The 14,737-nt window shown below is 41.7% G+C and overlaps 1 protein-coding gene across 6 annotated transcripts in view; it reads right to left on the minus strand.

Annotated features, from left to right (window-relative positions):
* Nucleotides 1–14,737, minus strand: part of Stard13 (StAR related lipid transfer domain containing 13) — a 204,452-nt gene that overhangs the window by 31,187 nt on the left and 158,528 nt on the right. For 5 of the 6 annotated variants that reach the window (XM_027413756.2, XM_027413757.2, XM_027413759.2 and 2 more), the window contains exon 4: nucleotides 6,074–6,137. In XM_027413756.2, the coding sequence (XP_027269557.1) occupies nucleotides 6,074–6,137 (64 nt within the window). Of the gene's footprint in view, nucleotides 1–6,073; nucleotides 6,138–11,109; nucleotides 11,243–14,737 lie in introns of those variants that run through there. The other variant, XM_027413762.2, reaches the window with a different exon arrangement.

Below are 14,737 nucleotides of genomic sequence, written 5' to 3' on the forward strand. Positions count from 1 at the left end.
CATGCATAAACTTTCAAAAGTCTGAAAAATAATCAAATCTAAACAACTTTCTTCTATAGCATTTTGGATAAGACATAAGGGGCATAGGACTGAAGGATGTCCTTCGAAGACACTGAAATTGCCTGGTGTAAAATATACTCTATCCTTTTAAAAGATTAATTTACTTTTACTTTATGTGCACAAGTGCTTTGTTTGCATATGTGTATGAGCACTGCGTGGGTGTCTGGTGCCAGTGGAGGCCAGAAGAGGATCTCAGCCTGAGTTTTCCTGCAATAACCTAGAGTATCAGGTGGGATCCACTGTTTCACACAGAGATACCATGAATCTGTAGCCTTGTAACTGCAGGATGTGGCTCGTGGCGAAGGATGAACTTTGACAACACAGCATCACTTAACTTCATTTTGAATTTTCACCTATTTTTCATTCTGTACTTTCTTAAGAATAGAGAAGAGCAAAATAAGAGATACCATCAAAGAGGGAGCCAGTATAGGTTTACAGCGAAATCAGGCACTAGGGAAATGTCCAGAGACCTACAAGGATGACACCAACTAACCATCTAAGCAACAGTGGAGAGGCTACCTTAAATGCCCTCCCCTGATAATGAGATTGACAACTAACTTATATGCCACCCTAGAGCCTTCATCCAGCAGATGATGGAAGTAGAAGCAGACACCCACAGCTAAAAACGGAACTGAACTGGAATCCAGTTGCTGAGGAGGAGGAGTGATGAGCAAAGGGGTCAAGACCAGGATGGTGAAATCCACAGAAACAGCTGACCTGAACAAGAGGGAGCTCTTAGTCCCTAGACTGAACACTGGGAAACCAGAATGGAACTGATCCAGACCACATAAATGTGGGTGTCAGTGAGGAGGCCTCAGAAATCTATGGGGCCTCTTTTAGTAGATTAGTACTTATCCCTAGCGTTGGAATGGACTTTGGGATCCCATTTCACATAGAGGGATACTCCCTCAGCCTAGACACATGGGGGAGGGCTTGGGCCCTATCCCAAAGGATATGACAGATTCTGAAGACCCCCATGGAAGGCCTCACTCTCCCTGGGGAGCAGAATTGGTATTGGATAGGTAGGGTGTTAGTGGGGGGCAGGGGAGGAGGGGAGGGAGAGGGAACGGAAATTGATATGTAAAACAATCTTGTTTCTAATTTAAATAAAAAAATTAAAAAAAACATTCTATACTTTCTAATACTCATTCTACTTTTTAAAAACTAGAAGCCAATTATGTGCTGGCCACATTTAATACTAAAAACATTTATTCTCATACTTTCCATTTATTTCTTAAAATTCATATGTCTGACAATTCATTTGTACTAAAATTTACAAAAGACATCAGCATTGACTTGGCAGAGAGAATAAGATACACAGGCAATTCACCACAGTCACTTGAGGAAATTTTGTTCTAGATCCAGTATCTATAAAAGGTCAGCTGTAAGTAGTTTAGGCTCATGGGCCATAGGGTCTCTGTCGGAGAATCTGTTCCACTTTGCTGGGTGTGACTGTGTTCTAATAAAACTTTATTTGTAGGAGCAGGAGCAGCAGCTTGCCAGCCTATGCCCTAGGAGGGAGAGCAGAGGGGGCCGTTGTGGTAAGAAGGAAAAGCCTTTTTCTGTGTTTTTGGAGAAAAACAGTAGCTTCAGGGTCACCAGCCATTTTTTTTTTTTACAAGAAGACTTTTAGATGGAAAGAGTTCACCCTGCAGAGGGATTTGTGGAGGATACTCTCAGAAGGAGATCCTGTGGTGACTGGGAGGGAGGTTGGTAAATAGGACAGAAGACTCTTCTCAGCTCATATGTTATCTGCAGGTCATGTCTGTTAATATTCCCCAGCCACTTGGATGGTGGCTACTGTGTTCAATTCCTCTTCCTTGCCTCTGTTGCTCACAGCTGCCAGGAAGGGCTGTGTTGGGTAGTAGATGTGGGTATGGAAGTCAGTGTCCCAGGGGTGAGGGTGGAAACTGGGCCCCCTTGTCACAGTTGCAGGAACTCAGTAATGCCCTTGGCATCCCGGTGGGGAGGTTCTGGCCCAAAAGCTTTACTCTTGGTCTCTGTGAGGCTTTCCACCTGTGAAAAGTGTTATTAAAATGCTAACTTTAATGGGAGCTTTCTTCTGGAGAGCTCTTTCCCTCTAACACTGGCCACTCAAGGCTATTCAATGTCATCGCGATGCCAGTGTGGATCGGTCGGTAACATTTGTCTAAGGACAGGGACCTTGGCTTTGCCTTGTTTTTATTTTGGATGAGCCTCCTGTGTTTGGCTTTTTTTCTAAATGAGAACACTCTTTAAAAATTACATATTCCTTAGAGATGGATGCCCCTGGAAAGTGATTATATATTATAATATATATATAATATATATATATATATATATATATATATATATATATATATATTATTATATATATATAGTTAGGGGAGCCACACAAATCTACGGTTGGGATAGGAGGCTAAGCCACAGTTACTCAGAAATTAGCAGCTAAAGTTGCGACTTACATTAATTAACTTGGTATGTGGGCAGGTTGAGGAACCTGTCCAACTGCTCAAGGGCAGGTGGTGTGTGACCTGTATAGAAGCAGAACAGACACCAAGCCTAACAGGAACGTCTTCAGTTCCTTCGTTTATTTGTGGACTTCCATTTCGTCCCTTGACTCAGCTCATTGAATTTTCAAAATTAATTCCCACAGATAGGTGCAATGAACTGTGGACCTTACTACTGATAGCAAGGCACACCTCTGTGGTAAGAACAGTGCACTGCCTGGATGGCTTAGGCCAAGGGACTGACACACATTTAGGGTCTAGAATAATTCTAACAATTTTCAAATGGTGAAGAGGTGGTTGGGTTCAAATCTCACCCCTGCTTTTGTGTGTGTGTGTGTGTGTGTGGTTTTGGCACAACTGACTGAACTGTTGAGTTTCTTCATCTTTAACATGGAGTCCAGGGCCTCTCAGAGAGGTCCATGTCAACATTGCTAGCCACCTTGGCTGCCAAGCAAGCCCAGAGAGCCTTTCCATAGGTCTGACTGCCTCCAAGGGAGTACTGTGGCCTTGGATGGTTAAGGCATATATGGATCATACAGTTCAAGTCTATGATTCTTACAGACTGTAGATGAATATTGTTTCATAGATTTCTTAAAAAGAGGACAGCCACAGAACACTGCTGTCTCAATCCTCTCGGTTCTCCTTGTTACTTACTTTCCATTTGTGTCCAAAGCTGACTGTAGCTGCATGGGGCACTTGACTCTCAAGTCTCTGTCTCTGTCATATCATTTGGCCTAGTTCTGGTTCCTATTCAAAAAAGTGTTTTTGTTTGGTAATAAAATAAAGGACCAGCTGACAGTTTATGGCAGGGCTGGCTGTCAGAACTGGGTGCTGCCACACAGCACACTCCTGCGTAGTTGCTTGAAACCAGCCACAGATGCCAGCCAGGGCTGAGACTGACAAGTGAGGGGAAACCACATGGTGGGATGTTTTTATCTGAATTTACAAGGTGAAAAGCAGTGTTTTATTCATAGGCACGTATTTGTGAGGCCTCCATAACTGAGTGGAGAGTGGAAGGATATGCACTACTGCAGCTGAGACAAGAGCTATCCCAAGTGTGTCAGAATACCAAGGTGACTAATTCACAGAGTGGCTCTTGTGTAGGCTGCACACAGAGAGAGCCTTGACAATGTCATTCATGGGATATCTTGCCTGAGGGTTCTGAAAAGCAGGTGACAGCAAAAATCTCATCACTTCACACTGTGGGAAGCAACTTGTGTCATTTGTTTTAACATTCTCTTTAAGACAGATCCCTACGCACCAGCCACCTAAGGCCCCTTGGTTTAGACTCACAAGAATGGCTGTATTTGGTTTAATAAGAACCATGTGTTATAATCAAAACAACATCTGACCCATATGCTTCAAATAGTAAGTGCACTTCTCAAGGGGTCTACTTAGCCAGACAGCTGTTGGGAGGTCTGTTCCTACATTTTAAAATTTTCTGTGGCCTGGATAATTCACTCATGTTTGGATATTTCTCTGGATATAATTTTTCGCTCTTCTACCACTTCAGCTGAAATCCTTGGTTCCCAGCTCCAACCCCAAACTGCTTCTAAGGTGAAGTCAAGCCAAACTAATTTAGAATTTTTTGGGGGTGTTACTTTGGAGTAGAAACCCAGAGGATTGGTTTTGAAGGGCTAGAGTACCCCAGAGTGAGTTAAAATGCATTAAGTGTACTTGTTGCTCTGTGCAAGCCAGAATAAAGGGCCCTCTCTTTGCTTGGAAATAACCCCAGATTTGACTGACTACACATGGAGATGCTACAAGACAAAAGTCCTCTGTGATTCAATCCCGAATTTCCTGGAGAGGACCAATTCAGTGAGATTGGGGCAGAGCAACAGAGGGAGGTGGAGTCTTGGTTTTGGAGTCAGCTGCTCCTAAGAACACCCCAGAGGTCAAAAGAAAGATGTGGGATTCACCCAGGGGTTCTGAGCACATGCCAGGCTTAATTTCCTTTCGTAGAACCCAGAGAAGTTCTACATGAACGAGATAATGTAATGAGCAGTGCTCTTAGATGATACTCATAAATGGGAAGCAAACTGGGTTTGCCTTACCCACAATGCTCAGGCCCAGAAGTGTTTGCCATGTTAGAGTTGGCTTGTGTTTGATTCTGGAATGTCCTCATAGGCTTTATTCCTTAATCAGAAACTATGAAATCCATACTATTCTAAAATCCAAAACTTTTGACCATCGTAAATGCACTCAGACAATTTAGATTTTATAAGTATTGGTTCACATCTGTCATCTTAGCACTTGGGAAGCAGAGGCAGGAGGATCAGGAGTCCAAGGCCAGCCTTGAGTACACAGCAAGTTCAAGGCTAGTCTCATGAAACTGTCTCCAAAAACTTAAAACCAAAACCAAAACCAAAAACAAAAACAAAAAACAGCAGCAGCAACAACAACAAAACAAAAAAGGATTTTGGGCTATCATTGATTTCAGATACATAATGGATGCTCAATCTTTCGTTCCTCCCTCCATCTTCATCTCTCCTCTCCCCTCCTTCATCTTTCCCTTCTCTTGTCCCTTCTGTACTGAATCTTGGGCCCAGAATATTGTACACAAGTGCTCAACCACTGAGCTACATCCTAGCTTTACCGCTTCATTTCAAAACTGAAATCTCCACTCTTGTGCAAATGAAGAGAACACTTTTCAGGACATCCTGGGAGAAGCAGTGATCTAGTAGTTGTTAAAGTGGAAACAAATTCCTTGTGACTAGGGTTTGCCTGGGGGAGGGTGGTGAAGGACAAGCCAGATGCAGTGGCCTGAAGTTGCACTGTCCCCCAGCTCCTGTACTCCCACCACCAAACGAATCTTCTGTGGAACAGACGCAACTCTGATACATACTTGAAAGAAAATGTGACTATAACAGCTGGATGCTGCTTGGTAAGGATGGGCCCACCAGCCCTTCCCTGAATCTCTTCATCCACTAATCACTGTGTGGCACCTGGAGTCACACGTGGGTTGACAGTTACAGCTGTCAACCTTCTGAAAGGGATGCCAAAGGACTGACTTTTTTTTTAATCCAAACCCTTTGATAAAGAAAACAACAAAATAAAAACCCCACAAACAAACAAAAACAACAATAACCAAACAAACCGCTGAAACAAGCCAAAACAGTGATTGCCAAATGCACCTTTCGGTATGGTCTTATAACAGACCTATTTATGATAGTAGGAATAAAATGGGGTATTTGTAAAGGAGACAGATGGTGGGTGGGCACATGGGAATTTTGCCTTTGTCTGATGCTTTTTTTTTTTTAGGTGTGTGTGTGTGTGTGTGTGTGTGTGTGTGTGTGTGTGTGTGTGTGTCCCTAGTCCATCCATGGAGGCCAGAGAAGAGCATGAGATCCCTTGGACTTGGAGTGGTTGGCAATCACATGGGTTCTGGGAACCAAACTTCCACACTCTGGAAGAGCAGCAAGTGCTCTTAACCACCGGGCCAGCTGTCCAGCCCCACGTTTTTCCAGCCTGTGAATACAGGCTGCTCTGTTGGTGAGGTCATGGTCTCCAGGAGGTACACCCACCTTTTTCCTTAGGAAGTTCACATCAAGTCTCATTGAGGCGCACTTGTTCAATGTATTAAGTCGTCTAAGAAAAAAAAAGAGGAAAATTCTATGATTTAATAATGGACGCACACCTTTCCCCCAGTCTGCTGCTAACCATTATTTTTTTTTTTTTTTACTTTTAGTAAATCTGAAAGTGTAGAATCAACCAGTTATGATATAAGGCATTGTTTGCAGAATCTCCAGAAAGTGCGTTACAAAATGATTTAAGATAGTTTCATTTTTTTTTTCTCTAGCTTATTTCCTCATCAGGGAGCCTTGCAATCTCCAACCCTTTCCTGGTCTAAACCAGGCAGCCCTTTCTGGCCTCTCTTCCTTTTTAAAGAAGGACAGTTTTAACTATACTTTCACCACCCCGTCCGTATTCATTGTCCACTGTCCACTTTAGTCAAGTCCATTCTGTTATAGATCCCCTCAGGCACATTTTTGTTTTTGTTTTCCCTCCTGCTCTGCAGCTGTGAGTACACTTGGGAAAACAATTCACACCACAATGATGAATTACTCATGCTGCGTCTTCCCAAAAACTTGTACATTGAAGCCATAGTGCCGGTGTAACGGAATTTGGAATAAAGATGTAACCGAAGCCAACTGAGGTCATAAAGGAGAAACCCTGACCCCTGGGATCAGTGTCCACTTAAGAAAAGATGCCAGGGATTGCATGTTTGTCCTCTTCTACTTCAGCAGTGGGGAGATGGAGACGTTCTCCAGGAAGGAGGTCACTAACAACCAAGCTCTTGACCTTGAAGTTGAATTTCGAAAAGTAAGTACCCAGGTAAAGCTGCCCAATCCCTGGCATTCTGCAGTGGCAACACATGCCAACTAATAAATACATTTGGTTTTCACCCTCAGCTGGACTCTCAAAATTACTACCCAGTAGAATTCCTTCTAGTCTGTCCCCACCGCCCCCAGCCATGTGGCTCTCAAACCCAGACCAAAGATTCACTTCTGCATCTGATGACTTCACCACTGCTGACTGGGAAGGAAAAACAAAACAGCTAGCAGGCATGCATTCTTGTAATATTCCTTTCCTTTGTCATAAATTGTATCTCCTCCTTGTTTGTTTACCTTGCTGGATGGCTGTTTCCAAGGGAAAAATGGTCTTTTTATTTTTCAAAGCTAACTCTTTAGTCTTGTTTGTGATGACAGCATCCACTGTGGTATCCAGTCTTTGCTATTTATGCCTCAAATTCTCTCAACTGTTGTCCTCTCTGAGCCTGTTCTAATTCTGATTAACCAAGCAAGCGACCATCCTCCCCCAATCTTCTCTGTCACCATTGCTTACAGTGTCCCAGTGTCCCAAAATTTTCATTCATTCTTAAGTCTTACTTTCGTGAAATCTCTTGGCCAACATCTTTATTATTTTGTGTTGATTTTTTGTAAAGTCTCCATGTGGCTTAAGAGTTATCATTTATCACTCTTGTATTTGTGTCACTCTCTGGGCAGTTCTTGTAACTCTTTCACTTGGCATTTATTTCCAAAACCATTTCTATACCTTCCGGTTCGGTTACTTCTGTATGGAATTTGTTCTTTAGAAGCGGAAGATTTCTTTTCTTTCACTCTCTGTTCCCCATCCCCCATCCTTTGCCTGATCCACATATAGTTATGTTACAGTATCACACAGTTTTGATAAATCCATACTTGATTTTTATTACCACCATAAAATTCTATTCCCACATGTCCCATACTTGAATAATTTTCCTTTTACTTTCTACTTTTCTGTGTCCCTAGCATACAGTTTGCTTACTTTGTTCTTGTGTTTATTCCAAATATCTCCAGTTATCTAAACCCTGTCAGACGGTCTATCAACTTAATTCCCTTGGACAGATGTCTCTCAGTTTTGGTTATTTCTTACAATTGACACCCCTCTGAAGTATCTTGTCTACTTCTCTGGAGCCCTGTAGAGTAGTACAAAAGGCCTTGGGAAATTGATACTCAGAAGGCAGGCAGACAGACTGTCATGCAGGCCCTGTTTCCAACAGAGTACCCGCTTGCAGCTGTGCCTAGTACCTTAGCTTCTCTGGGGATCAACTTGTATTTTGCTGATGAGAGGGAGATAAATTACCCAGGTATAGACCCAGGGGTACAGATCTAAGTATTTCCCACATCTTTGTCACCAATTCTTGAACATCACAGAGTATCTGTAGTAAAGATGGTGTTCTAGTAGAAATTCCTCCACTGACCAGTTAGATTTCGTTTCCCGAGCACACTGAATCTTCTACTGCAGATTTATTCTCCTGCTTTGGAAATGCTATAGGTCTCTGGGTGGACATCTGATTTTATGAAGGAAGAGATGACTCTGAAAATTGGTAGGGTGTTTATAAAGCAAGGAAATTCAGTGAATAATAATTTCTTTTGTGGTTGTTGTTGTTTGTTTTTGTTTTTAGGTCTGTAAAGACAGGGTTTCTCTGTGTAGCTCTGGCTGTCCTAGAACTCACTCTGTAGACCAGGCTTGCCCTCAAACTCAGAGATCTGCCTGCCTCCACCTCTCAAGTACTGGGTCGGTCTAGAGGCATGAGCCACTAACACCTAACAATAATCTCGTTTCTGATCAATAACTTTTTGGTATGCATAGATCATGCATTTTCAACTCAGTGAGCTCTGGCTGCTGTAAGAAAGATAAAGAATATTTCTTCACATTGGAAGTGTCTCCTGTGCTCCCTATTGCTGAATCTACCAATCACAGCATCAACTTCCAGAGGCATTTTCACCATTTATATATTAGTTTTCCTTATTCTTGGTAATCATAGTAATGGAATTATATAGTATTGAAAGGTCTGAATTTTCCCCATTTTACAACTGGGCCAGAGTTTCAGTTTTCTAAGAGGACAATGAGGGAGATAGCATGTAGGCAGAGATGAGGGAGGTAACATGTCCCAGGTCTGAGCCAGCCCCACAGTACCTCAAGGCAGTGAGCAAAAAAGACAGTTCCTGTAATCTCCCTCAAACATATCCTTCCTTATCCAAGTATGCCCCAAAAGGGTAAAACTATAAACACAGCCAATTAAAATTGTGCTAATGTAGCTACAGCCTGCTTAACCAATTATGTTTGAGATGACTTAACTGTTCCTAGAATTCCCCTATCTGATCTTAAAAGGGGTGCGTGTGCTCCTTTTGGGGTCATCACTTTGTACAAATGGTAGACCCCGCATGCTGGAATAAATGCTCTTTGCTTTTACATATTATTTGGGTCTGGAGTCTTCTTCAGCAATTCTTGGACCCTTACAGTATGCATCCTAAAATATTACATGTCTATATGAGTGTCTACATGTGTGTATGTGCAGCACGTTCTTATGATCCCTGCAGAGGCCCGAAGAGAACACTGGATCCCCTAGAACTGGAGTCACTACAGTTGTGAGCCACCATATGGGTGTTAGAAACCAAACACGGGTCCTCTGAAGAGCAATGGTGTGTTTAACTTTTTAGCTATCTCTCCAGCCCCTAGGTATGCATTTTTTAAAGCATGGCTTGTTGTTGTTCAGCATGATGTTATTAGGATTGATCTATGTTTTCAAAACCCATCTCTCCCATTTACCGTCTCATATTGACTGAGCACCAACAGATATCCACACTAGGGAACAGTCAGCCTGAGACCAACCCTCAGGCTCAGCAGGCATTGCACATTGAATCTGATCAAGTAAATGTTACTGTGTGTCTCCCTGGTACTGGAGTTATATAGATGGTTGTGAGCTGCCATGTGGGTGCTTGGAATCAGACCTGGATCCTCTGCAAGAGCAGCCAGATCTCTAACCACTGAGCCGTCTCTTGTGATATTCTTAAAGTCTTGCCTTGCCTTGGGTCCTAATTCAACCTCTTCTTATCCTACATGGAGTCAGGCAATACCTATCTTTATTTCCAATGCTCTGCATTGGAGCTACTCCTACTCTCAGCATATCCCATCACATACTGAGTTATATATACATGACGACTCTTTTCATCTTTCATCCACCGATGGTTTACTCGCTGACTATGCGTTCATGATAGTGTCAAACACAATATGCTTTGGGTTCTGGGCTCGAAGCTGATCAGGGCATCCACAGCTACTATGCTGCTTTCTTGGATTTGCTGTTACAACTGGCAGACTGTCTTCCTGGCCAGTTCCATGAATGTTAACACACTCACCTAAGGGTAGTGTGTTAATTAAAAGGTGTTCCTGTTTCCTTTTGGCAGCTCTTCTGTGGGTTTGTCTAGGGAAGGCCTGCATGCTGTTTATACAGTGTATTTATCAAGCACACTTGTTCCTCCGTTGTGGCTGGAGGCACAAACAAATCATTCAACTTTGTGAAAAAGGTTTTGATTTATGACAGGCAAAAGAACATCAAAGGGCTCATCTTTCTTATACTACACATTTAAATATGCTTTATATTCATGAGACATGGAGACATTTTATTTTTGAAAGCTGGAAGCTAGATTTATCTTAATAGACTTGGTCTTTTAGACATACCTAAACTCAAAAATTTGTCTTCACTTAAAATTACTTCTCTATTTGAAGAAAATACTTAGGAAACATTATACAGTACCATATATAGTCTCTGCTAAAGCACTCTGTCAGTACACAAAGAACTCTTCAATTCTGGGAGTCAAACAACTCGATTTTTTTTTACATGGTCTTACTTTGTAAAGGGATACTTCTAAAAGACAATATACAGATGGTTGATAAGCACACTAAAAGATGTTCAACATTTGTTTGTCAGGGGAGAAATACAAATCAAAATCAGGAAATACTACTTCATGCATGCCAGAAGGCTCAAATTAACAATACTGACAGCAGGGGCTGGGGAGATAGCTCAGTGGTTGGATCACTGGCTGCTCTTGCAGTGAATCCAGGTTTGACTCCCAGTACCCACATCTATAACTCCAGTTCCAGGGGAACCAGTAGTCTCTTCTGAACTTTAGAGGCACCAGGCATACACAGGGTGTATGAACATACATGCTGGGGAAACACCCAAACATAGAAAATAAAATAAATAAATCTAAAATAAAAAGCTGTAAATACTGACCAAAGATATTGGACTGCCAACACATCCCTTGTCAGAGAAGGAATGGAGACCAGCACTTTCCCAGTTGAAGATTTACAATGAAGAAACAACAGTGAAGTGGATGGAGTATTGGGACAGGATTCACAGTGCCGACTAGACTCCGGCAAATACAATCACCTGGCCTTTAAAAGGAGCAAAGGCAAGGTAAGAGATAAAAGATAATCTTTTAATAAATGGTGTCGAAAGAGCTAGATAATCACATGAAAATTTACTAACCTAGAAAGGCTTTATACTCCTGATACAGATGGACTCAGAATGGACCACGGCCCTAACTGTAAACATACAATTGCAGGAGTAAAAAACGAAAATAGGGGAAAATTTAGATGGCCTGGAGTATATGATGACTTTTGGATTCAACATCAAAGGTGCAATCAAGTGATAAAATTTAAAATTTCTGCTCATACAAAGGATGAGATGACAAAGGATGAGATGATAAAGCAGCCTGGAAGAAACTATTAGGTATCTGATGAAGTTTGTAAAGTAGACTCTGAACTCTGAAATCCACAGTAAGAACACAAATGGTCTAGTGTAAAAATGGGTGAATTATCTTTACCCCCCAAAGAGAGACACAGTAGGAATATTAAAATGTTCTCGCTATTGGGCTGGAAAGATAACTCAGAGGCTAAGAGTTTCTGCCACTTTTCCTGAAGACCTGAGTTCAGTTCCCAGCACCCACACCAGGAAGGTCACAACCACCTGTCCCTCCAACTCCATAGGCTCTGACACCATCTTCTTGCCTACAGGTACTGTACTCATGTGCACATACACATACATATAAAAATGAAATAAAACACAATTTAAAGTGTTCAATAGCACATGTTAATTGCAAATTAAAACTATCACGAGCTACCACTGTATATTTAAAAAGTGTCGGTGAGAATGAGAGCAACAGAAACTCAGTTTGCTGGTGAGGAGGGAAAATGGCTCAGGTACTTCAGAACACAGTTGAACAATTTCTTACTGCAAAACAACTGTCGATCCAGCAGCCATGCTACTTGATATTTACCCAAATGGCTTTAAGATTTATTTCCATGTGTAAATCTGCACTTGGTGTTTACAGCCACTTTAGTCATCATCAGTGAAATTCGAAAGCAATCAAGATGTCAGGTGAACGGGAAGATGAACTATGATACAACCAGACAATGGAATGCTGATAATTGGAAGTGAGTTATAAAGACACAGATGGCATGAAGGAAACTTAAGTGAGTATGACAGGCCAATAGGAAAAGGTTGTAAATTATGATTCTAATTATAAAGCATTGCGGAAGAGTTAAAAATTATGGTGATAGCAAAAGACCAGTGGTTGCCAGAGACTAGGGAGATGGAGGGATGCCCATGTAAGACAGGATTTTTAGGGCAGTGAAACAGTTGTTTATGCCACAGTGGTGGATATGTGTCATTATTCACTTGTCAAAAACACAGAATTAAAATAGAAAGCATGAGCTGTAATGTACACCGTGTACTCTGCGCTGTAACAGATGGCTCACCCTTTGGGGGATGTTGACAGTAGTAGAAATGTGTGTGTGTGTGAGGGCAAGGCTCAGATGGGGGCACTGTGCTTTCTGCTAAACTTTATTGTGAACTTCAAAGTGCTCTAAAAATAGTCAATTAGAAAGGTATAATTTTTATTATAGTTATTAATCCTATTTACTGGACTTTGAAATTTTGCATATAAATTGATGTATTTCTTTTGTTTTTACTTTGCATATGAATGTGCATATGTACATTTGTGTGTGTGTGTGTGTGTGTGTGTGTGTGTGTGTGTGTGTGTGTGTGTGTGGTGTGTGTGTTTTAGTCAATAGTTACCATTGAGTATCTTCATTCATAACTTTCCATCTTATATATTAAGTCAGGGTCTCTCATGTGAACCCAGAGCTCATCAGCTCAGTCTAGACAGCCAGCTTGCTCTGGTGCTCCCCTATCTGAGTGTCCTGTGTGCTAGTGTAACAGAAGGGTGGTCATGCCTACCTAGGATTTACATGGGCACGGTCTTAAGCTCAGTGGTCTGTTGCCTTTTACCTCCAGATTATGCTAATTGGCTCTTAATCTAATGTGGAAACTTATCATCATTGGAGGCATTTAGAAATGTTGGGTACAATCTCAATCATCCTGTATCTTACAGGACAGTGATTTTCAGCCTGTGGGTCACAACCCTTTTTGAGACAGTATGTGTCAAATGACCCTTTAATAGGGTTCACATAAGACCACTGGAGAACAGAGATATTTACATAGCAAATCATGACAGTAGCAAAATTACGGCTATGAAGTAGCCACAAAAATGATTTTATGGTTGGAGGTCCCCACACCATGAGGAACGGTATTAAAGGGTCACAGCACTGGGAAGGTTGAGAACCACTGTTGTGGAGCATGACAGAGGAAAATACTCTTTAAGGTGGTCTGAAACAATGTGCTTCTTCATGGCGTGATATAACACTGGTTTGTGATTTATTTCACATAAGGTGAAGTAAACAATGGCTAACCTTTCTAAGCACACAGACTGGATGAAGCATACATTGTAGATACATGACACAATTGCCTCTCTCAGATTTGGTTCCTGTAGGTAAGAGAATATATCACACACCAGAAATATTCATTGCACTCTATCAAAATATGTGGTTCTGGTATTTATTTCCATTTCCAACTAAGAGCTAAGAGAAATGTGCTGCCCAGTCTAGGATAACTGTAGGCAAAGGAAACAGTCATCACATAGGATGATGTGGTCTAGGAATTTCGAGTACCTGAATAATAACTTATGATTAAGTAATAACTTCAGATCATTTGAAATAATAATTCTCAAATGATCTGGGTTGGTCTATTAATGATTGTGGGGCAGACTGTTTGAACACAAATGAAAATTTCAATTGTAGAATGTATTTTGCCTTCCATGAATAGCGAGCTCCATTGGACTGGAGCCTGTATTGAGCTTATACCATAATTTATTCTTCTTCTAATTCTTGGAAAGCCTAGAAGGGCATTCTATATGAACATTGCTTACACTAGTCTACAATCCTCTGCTCTACCAACTGAGCTACCAAAGGATGCTTACATGTGTCTAGAGGTGTCTTTGGATCACTGTGATCATCTTCATGAACTCAGAACAACAGAATCCAGTGCACTGAACATGATAGCTTAGCCTACAAACTACCTGATTTGCCTCCCTACAGCTGAGCAAAGATGCAAGGCAAAGGGAGTCAATTCAATGGATGTGAAGGGAACAGGCTGTCCAACCCCAGGACCATTTGCACTGCCTCTTTCAGACAAGGAGACAGGCCTCTGGGAGGACCATCCACTCAAGGAGTGAAACACGAGTGGCACTCAGGCTAGAAGTCGGTCTTGTTTTCCTAACTTATTGCTTCTGTCTACTGAGGAATCATTGTTAGTGAAATCAAGGAAACAGAGGTAAGTGCCTGCTCCTGGGTGTCTCCTTCCCTGCTCACTCTCCACTGAAAGAGAACAGCCTTGGTGAGGCCTGTCCCCTTCACACTTGGTGCAACCTGGGCTCAGTTGTTAATACAAACAAAAGAGTCAAAGCCTTTCAGGAGAAATGTCCCTGGAATCTTTCAATTGTTGCTGCTGTTGTCATAATCTT

The sequence above is a fragment of the Cricetulus griseus genome, chromosome 4 (genome assembly GCF_003668045.3).
Source record: "Cricetulus griseus strain 17A/GY chromosome 4, alternate assembly CriGri-PICRH-1.0, whole genome shotgun sequence".
NCBI classification, from domain to species: domain Eukaryota; kingdom Metazoa; phylum Chordata; class Mammalia; order Rodentia; family Cricetidae; genus Cricetulus; species Cricetulus griseus.